Source organism: Cyprinodon tularosa, unplaced genomic scaffold, assembly GCF_016077235.1.
Source record: "Cyprinodon tularosa strain WSP-4 unplaced genomic scaffold, ASM1607723v1 ctg274, whole genome shotgun sequence".
NCBI lineage: Eukaryota > Metazoa > Chordata > Actinopteri > Cyprinodontiformes > Cyprinodontidae > Cyprinodon > Cyprinodon tularosa.
The window spans coordinates 129,331-142,482 of NW_024038979.1; the positions used below are offsets into that span (position 1 = coordinate 129,331).

At 39.4% G+C, this 13,152-nt stretch overlaps 2 protein-coding genes across 3 annotated transcripts; one reads left to right on the plus strand and one right to left on the minus strand.

Moving 5' to 3' along the window:
* The first annotated feature begins 1,656 nt into the window (after positions 1–1,656).
* On the plus strand, positions 1,657–9,978 carry bckdha (branched chain keto acid dehydrogenase E1 subunit alpha). Its single transcript, XM_038289973.1, has 8 exons — positions 1,657–1,934; positions 3,910–4,086; positions 4,189–4,275; positions 4,358–4,466; positions 6,095–6,256; positions 6,369–6,575; positions 6,654–6,795; positions 9,545–9,978. Exons 1-8 carry the CDS (start codon positions 1,821–1,823, stop codon positions 9,885–9,887), a joined length of 1,341 nt encoding a protein of 446 aa, XP_038145901.1. The 5' UTR covers positions 1,657–1,820; the 3' UTR covers positions 9,888–9,978.
* Positions 9,979–10,384: 406 nt separating this feature from the next.
* b3gnt2l (UDP-GlcNAc:betaGal beta-1,3-N-acetylglucosaminyltransferase 2, like) lies at positions 10,385–13,102 on the minus strand. 2 transcript variants are annotated; one of them, XM_038289974.1, is made up of 2 exons: positions 12,953–13,102; positions 10,385–11,740 (listed from the first exon to the last, which is right to left on the minus strand). In XM_038289974.1, the coding sequence occupies exon 2, from the start codon at positions 11,618–11,620 to the stop codon at positions 10,424–10,426; it is 1,197 nt and encodes a 398-aa protein (XP_038145902.1). In that variant the 5' UTR covers positions 11,621–11,740; positions 12,953–13,102; the 3' UTR covers positions 10,385–10,423. The 2 variants fall into 2 exon arrangements, with proteins under 2 accessions (XP_038145902.1, XP_038145903.1); XM_038289975.1 differs by having other exon boundaries at positions 10,385–11,703; positions 12,953–13,080.
* Positions 13,103–13,152: the final 50 nt, after the last annotated feature.

The window sequence follows — 13,152 nt, forward strand, 5'->3', positions numbered from 1 at the left end:
AGCATTGATCAGTAAGTCCTTAGAATTGTTCAGACCAAAAAGCCCACTGTGACTTGCTGGAAGTCGCACTGTTCCTGTAGGAGCAATTAAACTGGCACTGAATGCTTTATGGTTATAAATTGATGCATCTGAAAGTCATTCAAGCTGGCATGGTGGTGTATCAAAGAACTGTCCGCCGTTACCTTCTCAAAATTCTAGATCCGCAAGGAGAACAGCTGAGGCTTCAGAATAGCTTAAAACGACCATGTCTGACCCTCATGCAGAATGTTGATTCATATGTAAAACTAAAACAATATGGAATATGTATTAATGGAACTGTTGACGGATGTTGGTGTATGGTCATATGGCTGCATGCTTACTCCACAAGTAGTAATCCCATGGTTATACCTGGGTACTTTATTGATGAAGTGGGTACAGAGAGTTGTCCAGTGGAACAGATGCAGACATTCATGAAGCAGTAATCATGAAGACCAGTTTTCTGATAGATGATTTATTACTGGCTCAAGTAATCATAACCAAATATATAGCTAAGATCTCATAATTAGGAGATCTTTTCTCATAAGTACGAGATATGTTCTCATAATTACGACATCAGTATCTCGTAATTATGAGATACTGAGCTCGAATTATGAGATAAGCTAAGCTGTGTGATTTTTTTTTCTTCTTTGAATGCAATGCGCATCCGTACCTTTCCACTTTAAATCCAGATTGCAAATGAAATGTGCATGTGCAAAGCTGCTTCCAATTTGAAATTTTGATTTTCAAAGTATTCCACTGAGTGACTTATAAAGGGTTAACAGATGTCTCACATACAATAAAATAACTGCATTTTCACTCCACAGCCTCCCTCTCTCCCCCTCTGCTCCTCATGTCTGCCTGTCTTTGCACTACTCCTTTTTTATTGTTCCCGATGGCAAACACTGAATGTTGGATTTATTCCAATTGATATGGTGTGTGGATCCAAATGGCTTAATTGTATGTATTTTAAACTTGACATGCTTCTGTAAACGTTTATATAAAACACTTAATATATTTGCAAGTTTTTCCTTCAAGCTATCCTCATATCTATGCACACTGCTTTGACAGAAAGCCCAAAATAACAAAACAATCGGAGCTCCTGCAGCTGTATGACCTGAAATATGCATATTAGGCGATGATGTTGGTCATGCTGGACTTAATAACTCTCTTTTCAGAACAGGGAAACATGACACAGGGACTTGTTATCACTGTAATCAGATAGAAACAGTGGAACATGTATTAATGGAATGTAATAAGTATTCACAAGAACATCAGCATTTAAAGTCATCACTAAATAGAGAAAAAATTGGATTTTCAATGATAAACCTAGGAAATACATCTAATTCTGCTGGAAATCAGTTAATAAGATTTTTAAAAAACACTGGATTATTTCATCGTATTTAAATAAAGAATATAAGTGTGTATATGCATGCATGTACGTTTGTATAGATTTTGATTGATAGATAATATGCAGGTTCGTTCAGCCCATTGAGGTATGAATTAATAACTTCCCTCTGAAATCATTGATAGCCACACTCCAGTCTGGTAGGTGGTGGTAAATGCAACTTAAGGTGGTTGGCAACCGCCAATAAGAAAAACATAAGAAGAAGAAGAAAAAATAAAAAGAAGGCGATGACGTCCTCTAGCGCCTTTTGGGACAGCCAATAGCGAATTTTGTTACTGAGGGGTTGGCATCACTGTGCGGATGGGAGCTGTATAGGAAATACTCTGCTTCAAGTCAAACAAGAGGAGTTTAATTTTGCTATCTTTGGGACTCTAAACAATCATCTCAAACAGTCCGGATGGCGGCTGTCAGCAGTGTGAGCAGAATGTCTGGACTTTGTTTTCATGCTGTTCGTCAAAGGGCAGCACTGAATTCACTGAGGCTGCTGCAGCGCAGGTCCTTTAGACTCACTGTAAGTTTTAACTGCATCACTTGAAACCGAATTGAAGTATAAAGTCGTTTTAGTCATTTGTTTCCCGCAGAGGTTACTGGAGGAGGACTGGGTCAGGAATCAACAGTGACGTTTTATTTGTCTGGAGTTCTCGCGATAACCCGGGTAGCTCTTAGCGTCGCCTCTGAGACATGCATATTTATTTCTATAAAGTAGACATGTGACGACTGATTACATTTAAAAATGTGTTTATGTATTAAAAAGACGTCATTTTTGAGAGCTATGTTGCATTTCTTTTTTGCTTCTTCAAGCTAGCTGTTGAGTTAGCCGACCAGCTAAAGTTTTGGCTAGCTTCCTTGCTATTGGTCAAACAAAGGGGCGTAAGGACTTAAACCAGAATGCTTACCAGCAATTTCAGAAAACCTTCAGGGTGTGACAGGGCCACATTCAAGTACTAATGCACTTTATGAACTTTATTTAATTAACTTTGAGGTGCTTGTGTGCTACTCATTTAAACAGCATAGTAATTTATCGCAGGAAAGTAATCAAAAAGTACTTATTGGCTCTCCTATCAGAGGATAAGATTTACTTACTGCTTCTTCAATTTCATATTTAAAAGTTCAGTTTAGATCTATTCAAAATTCATAAATGATCATTGTGTTACTATTTTATTCCAGGCTTTTTGTCTTTGCACTTTTAATGGTTACAGTTGTTGTAAAAATTATGTTGCTTAAGACAGGTTATTGTACATGCATATTTAGATTTCACAGCAGTGTGTGTATGCATCCTGTAGGATATTCTCTCAATGGGTTTGTATTCCACAACTTTCTGCACGAGTGGAATAGAGAGAAGCAGCCTTCAGGTGTGCTGAGGTTTAGATTGACTCTTGTGTCTCTTCCTTCTTTTGCTTCAGAGAATCTACAAATGTTTTACAGCAGAAGTGCCCAACTATAGTTCTTTAGAGATACTATCCTGACATTTTTAGATGCACCCTTTGCCCATTATTTTAAACTGAATGACTGAATTCTGTCATCATTATGATATCAGCGTGTGCTCTTTTTTTAATCTCACAGAACAGTGTTAAATGTAATAATTGTTAGTTTTACTCAATATGACGAGCTTGTAATTTATGTGTTCAGTGAGCAATAGTTCAAAGTTCCTCTACATAAATCTTGAAATCTTAACTTTTTCTTTCTATAGCTGTATTAATAAATTCACCTTTCAGGTCTTCCTAATCAAGCTTGCATGTAAGATATGCAGGAAAAGACTTGCAACCAAATACAGAGAACAAATCTACTTGGGCAAAAAAAAAAAAAAAAAAACATTTAGTAGAAGTGTATTTAATTATATCCTGCTTTTTGAACCAGCTATTATTGATAGCACAGCATTGTTGTGTTATATTGCAGTGTTTTCGTATAGTTATGGTTCATATTTCAGCAGTTAAGCATGCATCAGTTGGGAAGATCAGAGAATGGCTTTGATTTGGGAAAGAAAACTTTGGAGAGGTCTGTTTTGTTTTAAATTGACATGTGGCGCCACCTTGAGGGCAACAGCTAACCTTGAACATTGTGAAATATGATGGAATGTGCAGTTTGTTGATTGTACTGTGAGATGTTGACCTCCTTCAGGAAGGGGGGGCTAGGGCTCTGTTCATTTGGATTAATAAGCTCAACCGATCTATCAAATCTGGATGCTTTATGAAACTTTTTTTTTTTTTTCAAAGTAAGAGTCTGAATGGTCGTTTTCTTAGTTTTGATTTATTGGTTTATTTATTCACCAGTCAAAAATGCACTGAAATGCTTAGGATGTGTAAAACCATTTGACTTGCTTATTTAAAAGTATTGATAACCTACATCAAAAAAGTCATGTAATGCAACAGCAGTGAATAAAAGTGTTACAAGTGTAGCTCAGTTCTTCAGTGTTATTGGTGAGAGTTGAGTAGTCTGACATCTTGTGGATAATAATGATAATAATATACTTGCTCTAATGCCTTCAGGCCATGCACCAGCAGCAGCCCTTTGACTCTTCTCTGGAAAAGCCACAGTTTCCTGGAGCCTCAGCAGAGTTTGTGGACCATCTTGAATTCATTCAGCCCAATGTTATTTCTGGGATCCCAGTGTACAGAGTGATGGACCGGCAAGGCAAGATAATCAACCCCTCAGAAGACCCTCAGGTAAAGCCGGCCTACCAATATTAGTCTTTATTAGAGCCTTCCTGAGGCGCCCTTTTTTTTCAAACTATGTTTTTTTTTGGTTATGTTTTTTTTCCTGTTTAGCTCTCCAAGGAAACAGTTTTAAACTTCTATCAGAAGATGACGCTGCTGAACACAATGGACCGGATTCTCTACGAGTCTCAGCGACAGGTTTGGTTTTCAGTTTATGCTCCATGGTTTAATTTCAGAATGGATGAAATACGATGTAAATAGAGGTGATTGTTTGTTTCAGGGCCGAATCTCCTTCTACATGACCAATTATGGAGAAGAGGGCACACACATTGGCAGCGCTGCAGCTCTGGAGTCTAACGATATAGTGTTTGGTCAATACAGAGAAGCTGGTAAGGTTCGGCCTTTGTTTATGGCTGGTGAAGGTTTTCTCATAGTGCTTTAGTATTTGGTCTCTAACCTTTCCAACAGCAGGTGAAAGAACATTCTACGATTATCAGCTCTTATTTAATCTGTCTGCTAATTGCCTGTAATGTTTATGTATGGTTACATGGGACAGATTTGTGACCGTATAAGTTGGAAAAAAGGAACTCAACTTAAGTAATCGACACCATCCCTATGAAGGTTGCAATACCTTTTAGACAGTGTTGCAAGACTATGTAAATCAATTTAATTTTTTTAATTTTTTTTTTTCTAATTGAGGGTATTAAGCTTAGAATTTGCTTTGTTTATAAAACTAAGCAGAAACCTTCGGTTCTCTGAAAAGTGCACATATCCAGACCCCAAAATTAAACGGTGAGGTTTTGAAGCTTTTCTCAAGAACTCCTTTTGAACATCCCAAATTATGAAACATGGCAAACATCCCAAAAGCCAATCTTAAAACAAGGGGAAAAATACACTTTTTAATAACTGATTTCAGGAAATAAATATTTTTAAAACTTTTCTTTAAAATAAATGTATTTTATACAAGGACAGCCAAAGTATAACAAACAACCCTCCTCCTTCAGACAGATTCACAGAAACATTTACATTGTTTAAATTTTAATATAGTCTAAGGTGTAATTAATTGATAAAAGACAAAACAGATTGTTTTGCGTTGCCCTTCACATTTCAGAATATATGAAACTTGTATGTGATCTCCTGTGTAAACTGCATTCATACAACCTAAGTGTCCCGCTTGCGCAATAGAGGATGCAATGAAGTCACAAGCAAGCGTGCTCTGTGTTTACGGATGTAAACATGGATGGTAGTGCTGGAGAACATCTAGCGATCTTTCCCAACCCTAAAAACTCATCTTTCCATGATGGTTAAACAGAAATACTGCTCTCCACATTATCGTTCACCATTTTTATTGGTTTTCTTGCCACTTCTGTTCAGCAAGAAGCAGAAGAGTGACCACTGTCGGGTATTAATGACATTCAGGTCGGATTAATGCGACCTGGCTGTTCAGACACAGATCTCATTTGAAAAGATCAGATTCGTATCGGATTCAGGACCACATAGCCAAGCGGCCTGAGTCGCATTGGAAAAAATCAGATCTATGTTGTTTAGACTGCTATGAAAAGATCAGATCCAGGTCGCATAGGGGCCAAAAAATTGGATTTGGGTCACTTCAGGCTGCAGTGTGAACGTAGCCTCTGATTGGAGAAGAAAATACTCCAGTCTCTATGGATGGCTGAAAGGTTTCAATACAAATGCAGGCAAAATTTCAACATTGAAATGGTAGCATATAATCTACCATAGATTAGCCATAACTGTGATATTTTTAAACATTAATCTTTTCCTATATTTTTACACCAGTACACCCTCATCCTTATACCTTTAATCAATAAATGTGCCCTACCTTATGTTGGTCTGTCATAGGGGTGTGAGTCCCGTCTGCCATCCATCCTTTAATACACAGAATTTAATCAAATGGAAGAATTAAATTATTTGCCACTTCCTAAACAGCAGGCATGGTCCTGTAAAAAGCCTGATTGGCATAAATGTCTTAATATGCGTTTTTCTGTGCCCTTAACAGGAGTGCTGATGTACCGCGGTTTCCCTCTGGATCTCTTCATGGCCCAGTGTTATGCTAACGCCGATGACCTGGGCAAGGGCCGGCAGATGCCGGTTCACTATGGCTCCAAGGATCTGAATTTTGTCACCATCTCATCTCCTTTGGCCACCCAGATTCCTCAGGGTGAGACTGCATGTCTCCATTTGACCACTTTAATTAAGGAAGACGCTACTGTGACCAAAAGGAAAAAAAAAAGACTTTCAGTTTATACTCATGCTGCTATTTTTTTTCTCAGCGGTTGGAGCTGCATACGCACTGAAACGGGAGAACATGAACCGTGCTGTGATCTGTTACTTCGGAGAGGGAGCAGCCAGCGAAGGGGACGCACACGCCGGATTCAACTTCTCAGCCACTCTGGAGTGTCCTATGATATTCTTCTGTCGCAACAATGGCTACGCGATCTCTACACCGACCAACGAGCAGTACAGAGGAGATGGCATTGGTGAGGCAGAGGGGGGTTCATGCTGACAGCGATGGAAGGTCTGAATAGTTCGGTCTCACCTTTGATTCCCTCCAACAGCTGCTCGTGGTCCTGGTTATGGGATGCTGTCCATTCGCGTTGATGGGAACGACGTGTTTGCCGTATACAACGCTACAAAGGAAGCACGGCGCAGGGCTGTGGCTGAAAATCAACCTTTCCTCATTGAGGCGATGACCTACAGGTTAGTACCCACATGCAGAGCACCATATGGGCTTTTTCCAAACCCAGCCCATGTAATGTCTTTGGATTCAGTAAACGATCACAGCTTCTGTTGTTATTAGAGTTTAACGATTAGCAGCATCTGTTTGTACGGAAACTGAGGTGTGAAGGACAAAAATATAAGACTTGGATTAGCAACATATTAAGGATTAAAAAGATGAGTTAAACCAAATAAATCTCCCAAAATATTTAAAAAAAGAATTGACTTGCTGCATTAACTCATTCTGTCATTAAAAGCTTTGGTTACTCATAATATGATTGCAATTGTATTTCTGTATGTGATGACTCCACCTGACATACACACATGAAAACCAGAGGGCAGCAGATCATGTGAAAATATAATATTTGTGTCATTCTCAATACTTTAGGCCATGACTGTAGTTAATGATTATTTCAATAATCTATTAATCACAATTCATTGTTTCATCCCAAGATGAAATCATAGTCAAACTCTTGTCTTTGCACAAGAATGGCCAAAAAAAAAAAAAAAGTTCATAGAACTGCAGAAAGTTATTTGCAAATTAAAGATAATCAAATGAATGATTGTATGTAAATAAAATAGGTAGATCCTTCAAAATAACTAAAGGCAGCCATTATTGGACTCCCCGAAGCAAACATGTCCAAACTGTGCCCAAAGGATCAATGCTAACACACCTGAGACCCGTTAACACTAATTAGTCCTGAGACACCAGTGAGGGGAAAATGGATAATGGGATCAGGTTTGAGGGTTGACCTCATTATACAAGCTTTACACTGGCTGCTTTCCTTTAAATCAATGTGGCATTTCTCCAGTGTTGCTTCATGAAAATTTTTAGTAAAATATATGCTATAAATATGTGTGACGAGTTATTGTGAGAGACTGTAATGTTAACATCAAATTTAACTATAAGATTTTTTTAGAGGGCAGGCTAATGAAACTGGGTCATTCTACATTTTAAGGTGTGTCGCTGACGGACACAAACGTTGCTGGATCTGAATAGCAAATTCCTCTAAAGGAGAAACCCTTAAAGGTTTTATGTTTTTTTTTTTACATTAATTACTTTTTCCTCTAAAGTTTTAATAGGTTCCCTCCTTAGATAGTTGTGGTTTCAAATGACCTCTGAAGTTTCTTTAGAAAGATTTACTAGATGAAGCCTCTAAGGCTCCAAATAAGGTGCAGGATTAAGACAAAGGACACTTATATTGTAAGGTTAGTTGATGGGTGGATAATGATCTGATCCATGCAAATGTATTTAGGAACGACCTTATCAGGTTTCCTGATAAGGTCGTTGTTGTAGCAGGCATCTGACATCCTTTTTTCTGTGTTCCTTTTTTGTCAAAATGCTTTTGAAAACCCCCTTTTTCCTCCAGAACTTCTGTCTGAATATTAGCAAGAAAAATTTGTCTTTTTCTATTGATTTAGAGAAAACAAATATTTTTATATCTAAATTAGGGCTGGGCGATATGACCTCAAATCAATATCATGATAAATTGAGCTGCTTTACCTCGATAACGTGAATGCACCGACTCTTCTATCAGAAATGAAGGCATGTGCAGGAAATGCAACTGGTCTATTTATAGTTTATTTATTGAATAAATCACTTTAAATATTTTATGTAATTACATATTAAAGTCTTTTAACTATTCAGGTTTAAACTTTCAACAATGTCTCATTGAGCAGGAGAAAAATTTTAACTCTCTTGCAAACGTTTTTGTGCAAAGGTAATGGAGCCTTTTGCACGTCGGCTTTTCTATAGGTGATGAAGGTTGGATATGCAGTACCAACAGTTTTCAGACAAACTTTGCATTTCCGGTTCTTTTGCTCAAAACCTATGGCGTAATTTTATTGCCATTGAACTGAGTATGCACTGAGAACAATGTGCATTGTTTAAACTCGCACACCCTCAATAAAAACTTGTCTGTAGCCCGCTTAACTCTGACAACGTGCTCAGCTTCATCTCTGCTCTCGCTCAGCTCCACAGTATTAACCAAAGTAATTTTGCTTACTGCTGTGTTAGACGCTTCTTCACTTGGCTCATCCGCCATTCTCTTTGCTTACGCTTCTGACTGGATCGGTGGATTCGCATGATTAGACACCTGCTGCCACATCTTAAAGGGGAAGGAAATACCAGCCACCCTCGCACACAGGAAAAATGGCAGAATTATTTACCGGGAAAAAAAGTTGCTCGTTATCGTAGTGAATGACGGTAACAGTAAAAAACCGGTTTATCGCCCAGCCCTAAACTAAATATAAAACTACTAGAATGGAGGAAAACGGCACCATTATCCTCAAAGCACCATGTAGATCACTAATAACTAACAAAATTGATGCAAACTCTAGGATTGTTTCAATAGCATTCTAAATCCTTCCGATTTAGACAGTGTGCACACTTATACTGATAATTATATCAACTGTATGTACAACTCAAAATGGCCTGTACCTATATAGCCCCTTTTCAGGTCTTCACACTACATTACCTACAATCTATATACAGTAAAATCAGTTTTATATGGATGTTCAGTTTTTTAGATTGGGCAGCCCATTAGTTGCCATTTAGTAGCAAGCTAGTTAAACGTTCAAGGGTATGCTGATTAACCAAGGAAGGGAAGTTGGATTTGAATACCAAATTCTTGGGGAGGAAAGATCCTCACGTCATTTGTTTGAAGAAACTACTTTTACTTTCAAATGTAAAAAAGGGCAAACCTAAAACGTAATTGTGGACTCCCCTCAGAATCGGGCACCACAGCACAAGTGATGACAGCTCGGCCTACCGCTCTGTAGACGAGGTGAACTACTGGGACAAGCAGGACCACCCCATCTCACGGCTGAGGCACTACATGACGGCGCGCAGCTGGTGGAGCGAGGATGACGAGCGCAGCTGGAGGAAACAGTCTCGCAAAACCGTGATGGAGGCTTTCGAGAGAGCCGAGAGGCGCCTGAAGCCCAACCCGGAGCTGCTGTTCACCGACGTCTACCAGGAAATGATCCCCAGCCTGAGCAAGCAGAGGGAATCCCTCTTCAGGCACATCCAGCAGTATAAAGAGCACTACCCCCTCGACCTGTATGAAAAGTAACCACTGCTGTGGCAATGTTGAAGGGAACAAAGGTGGTGTGTGAGGACTGAACGTAGCTTTTATACACTTTGATGTGTTATTTCACTCTGCACAGATAATATCCGATGCTTCCATTACATGTTTTTTCTTTTTCCTTTTTATTCAGACAAGTCGGAATCATTTAAATAAAAATGCAAATAAAACAGGATGCCTTTGTGCTTTACCATAGAGCGGTTTCCTCGAGTTTGAATCAGGTCATCTGGATTCCTCAGATCAATCTGTAGTCTTTGTTTGTTTGTTGAGATGCTGTTACAACCTGTACTGTTTTGCTTCTGAGCTAAACATGATGTTTGGTGAAAATAAACTGTAGAACATTGGTTGTGTTAATTTTTTTATTATTATTAAAAATTACAACAAAAATAGGCAGGGTTAGAAAACATGTGTATTCAGCTTTGCTAGAAATTAGCTATGCAGTTCATCAGCAAAAACGGCAACTGGTTATTCAATCTGTAGAAACTCAGAATCCATGCAGGCCTCGTTGCTCTTTACCCATCAGTTCAACACGTCAGCTTTGGATGGTGGATGCCCTTCCACATTCTCTCGATCTCCCTCGGGGAGCGCTGGTGGATCAGAAGATTGCCCTTGTGTACGCATATATTCTCACGATCTTCTTTCCTAACATCAAAGGTCTGAAACCTTTCATTCCCCTCTGCGACAACTCCCAGAGCCTTCATGCACAGGCCCATATACACGTCATCAATGGGGAACAGAGGAAACAACTTTGAGACGAAAGAAAGAGACGGCATCAAGTCACCTGAGATCACAAACCCACCTCCACCAGCGTAGGCGGGGTAGGGGCCGCTGAAGAAGGACAGAGGGATGTAGTATTTGCTTCTAGGGTCCCTGAGGGGACTAGCTGTGGTCAGGACATGTCCAGTGTACAGCCGAGATGCTTTAGAGGCGTCTAGAGATACCAGGTAATCGATCAGTCCATCGGTGTTGACAAAAACATCATCATCCCCACTGAAGACAAAGGACACCTGGGGACAGTTTCTCACAGTCCACTGGAGGAACATGTCCATCTTGAGAGTCAGGTTCAGGAGGGACTCCTGGAAGTCCCACTGCACGATGTCTTTAAAGTGTTTGGCCTCAAATGACAGCAATGTGCCAACGTCGGGGTCATCTGGAGGTTGGTTGCCAAGGAAGAACACCAAACGGACCCTCCGTCCGTTCATATACACCCCCTCTCGCCCCCATGTCTCCCGCACCGCTTGCCTCCTCTCAAAATTTGCTGGGGAGGACTTGATGGCGAACAGCAGGTAGGTGTGGTTGCTGCACTTGGCGGGCTGATTGATCAAGATCGGAGGAGCTCTGCAGTTCATGCCCATCAGGAATGTCTGAATCAGCCCCGGATAGGAGTGAAAGTCATGGATGTTTAGTCGCAGCAGATCCTGATTCTCTTCCCTGCAGACAGACCAGGGGTGCTCTTTTCTCGAAGAGTTGCTGGCGTTCAAATCCTTCACTGCAGAGTAGAACAGACGGTTCCAGTACGCGGTGTCCTGAGGGATGAGCTTCATCAGGTCGTCAGAAGCCACGGTAATGTGAATGTTCAGAGGGGCAGATGTGAAGTACAGCTGCTTTGAGGAGTTAATCACCTGGTTGGTATTGGTCATCTCTAGATTTACCGTTAGGTAAAAGAAGAGCAGAAATGTAATGGCAAGAGCCATGGTATAGAAGATTGTATTACACCTCATTAGTTCAGGGAATTTAAACAAAGCTTTAGGGGGGGGGTTCTAGATCACAGGTTGGGTGCCAGGAGGTGATAGTCTGGATGCTCCTGCAGAACAGAAAAGTCCTGCATCAAATCAGGGAACCTGGATGTGAAGAGAAGGTATAAACATAAATATAACCATCTTCAGACTCCTATTAACAAGCAGCTAATATCTCTACATTTATTTTAGAATCTACAACAAAAAAGGGCTTCATGCTCATGAACCTGTGTGGATGAATCAAATGTGCCACAACTGTTAAAACAATGGCTGATTGAGCTCAGATCCTTTACTAAAACTAACCATTACTGAACATTTAGCTGTTTGTTATTGAGTTTAAAAACATAAAGAAACTGGCAATTTATTGATTGGGAAATACTCATGATCAGTATTTCATTAATCCACCAGTTATAGTAGCAGGTCAGCCACTGTGTTTGGATTTCTAACTCTGGTTGTTAAGGTATATTCCTTCAATGTCAGAAGAGGCTTGAATTTGTTGACCCCTATAACCAGTTTTATCTTTCACCTTTGCAGTATATTTGAAATGAAGGTGTGTCCCTTTAGACTGTAGCTTCATTTAAACAGGATTGGTTATTATCAGGGGTTGACAACCTTAGCTGTACTATATGATAAACTATTTCCCTGTTTTATTTTTTTCTTTTGTTCTCCAGGTTAATTTGTTCTAGAATCACCACTGCTGAAGAGGTAAAATATTACCTGGATGAAACATTTAACTTGGCTTCATGCCCGAAGAAAAGCAAACAGGTTATTTTAAAGAAACTAGTCAGTCTAGATCTAGTAGATTCAAAAGGGAAAGCCTTATAGGTAACTTTAAGATTATAAATTGTACACATTCTTTATCATATAACTGAAAATGTACATTAAAATTAACTAAGATTGAGAAATGTTCAACCCTACATGTCCAGACATGCTTTTCTTTAAAGAAAATGTATATATTTGCAGAGCTTTAACTGTAAACTTTTAGTGCAGTAAAGCATTAACCATCTACTTATGTTACTGGTTGTTTAAGACCCTAAATAACCTCTGGGGGGAAGAAAGAAAACAGCTCTCTGGTGGCTAATTAGAAACAAACCAACAGAACACAGAGGAACTGCAGATAGAAATCCCAAAGTACCTGCCTGCAGCAGTGAAAAACGTTGGAACATTACCTGTTCTCCTCAGAACTTAAAAAATATCTGATTTACTATAAATTCTACAGCCAAATCATCACAAAGACTTATTGGCTGTGAAATGAAACAAATTCTAAAAGAAATATCTAAAAAAAAAAAAAAAAAAAAAAAAAAGACGGCTACTTACGATAGACATGAAGCCACCGGTACAGAAAAGAACCAAATTAGTTCTCCCTGTGATCGTGGTCTGTTCCTCGACATAGGGTTTTGCCCAGCTCATATTTCCAGTTTAACCACTGATGCTGCACCTTCTTCCACCTTATCGTAAAATGAAAGCCAGTTGAGCCGGTGCAGAATAAGCTTTAGGTTGAAACCACGCCCACAACA

Coding starts and splice junctions, on each gene's coding strand:
- bckdha (XM_038289973.1), top strand. CDS start 1,821: ATGGCGGCTGTCAGCAGTGTGAGCAGAATGTCTGGACTTTGTTTTCAT. Junction 4,276..4,357: donor TCTACGAGTCTCAGCGACAG/GTTTGGTTTTCA, acceptor TGTTTGTTTCAG/GGCCGAATCTCCTTCTACAT. Junction 6,796..9,544: donor ATTGAGGCGATGACCTACAG/GTTAGTACCCAC, acceptor GACTCCCCTCAG/AATCGGGCACCACAGCACAA.
- b3gnt2l (XM_038289974.1), bottom strand. CDS start 11,620: ATGAGGTGTAATACAATCTTCTATACCATGGCTCTTGCCATTACATTT.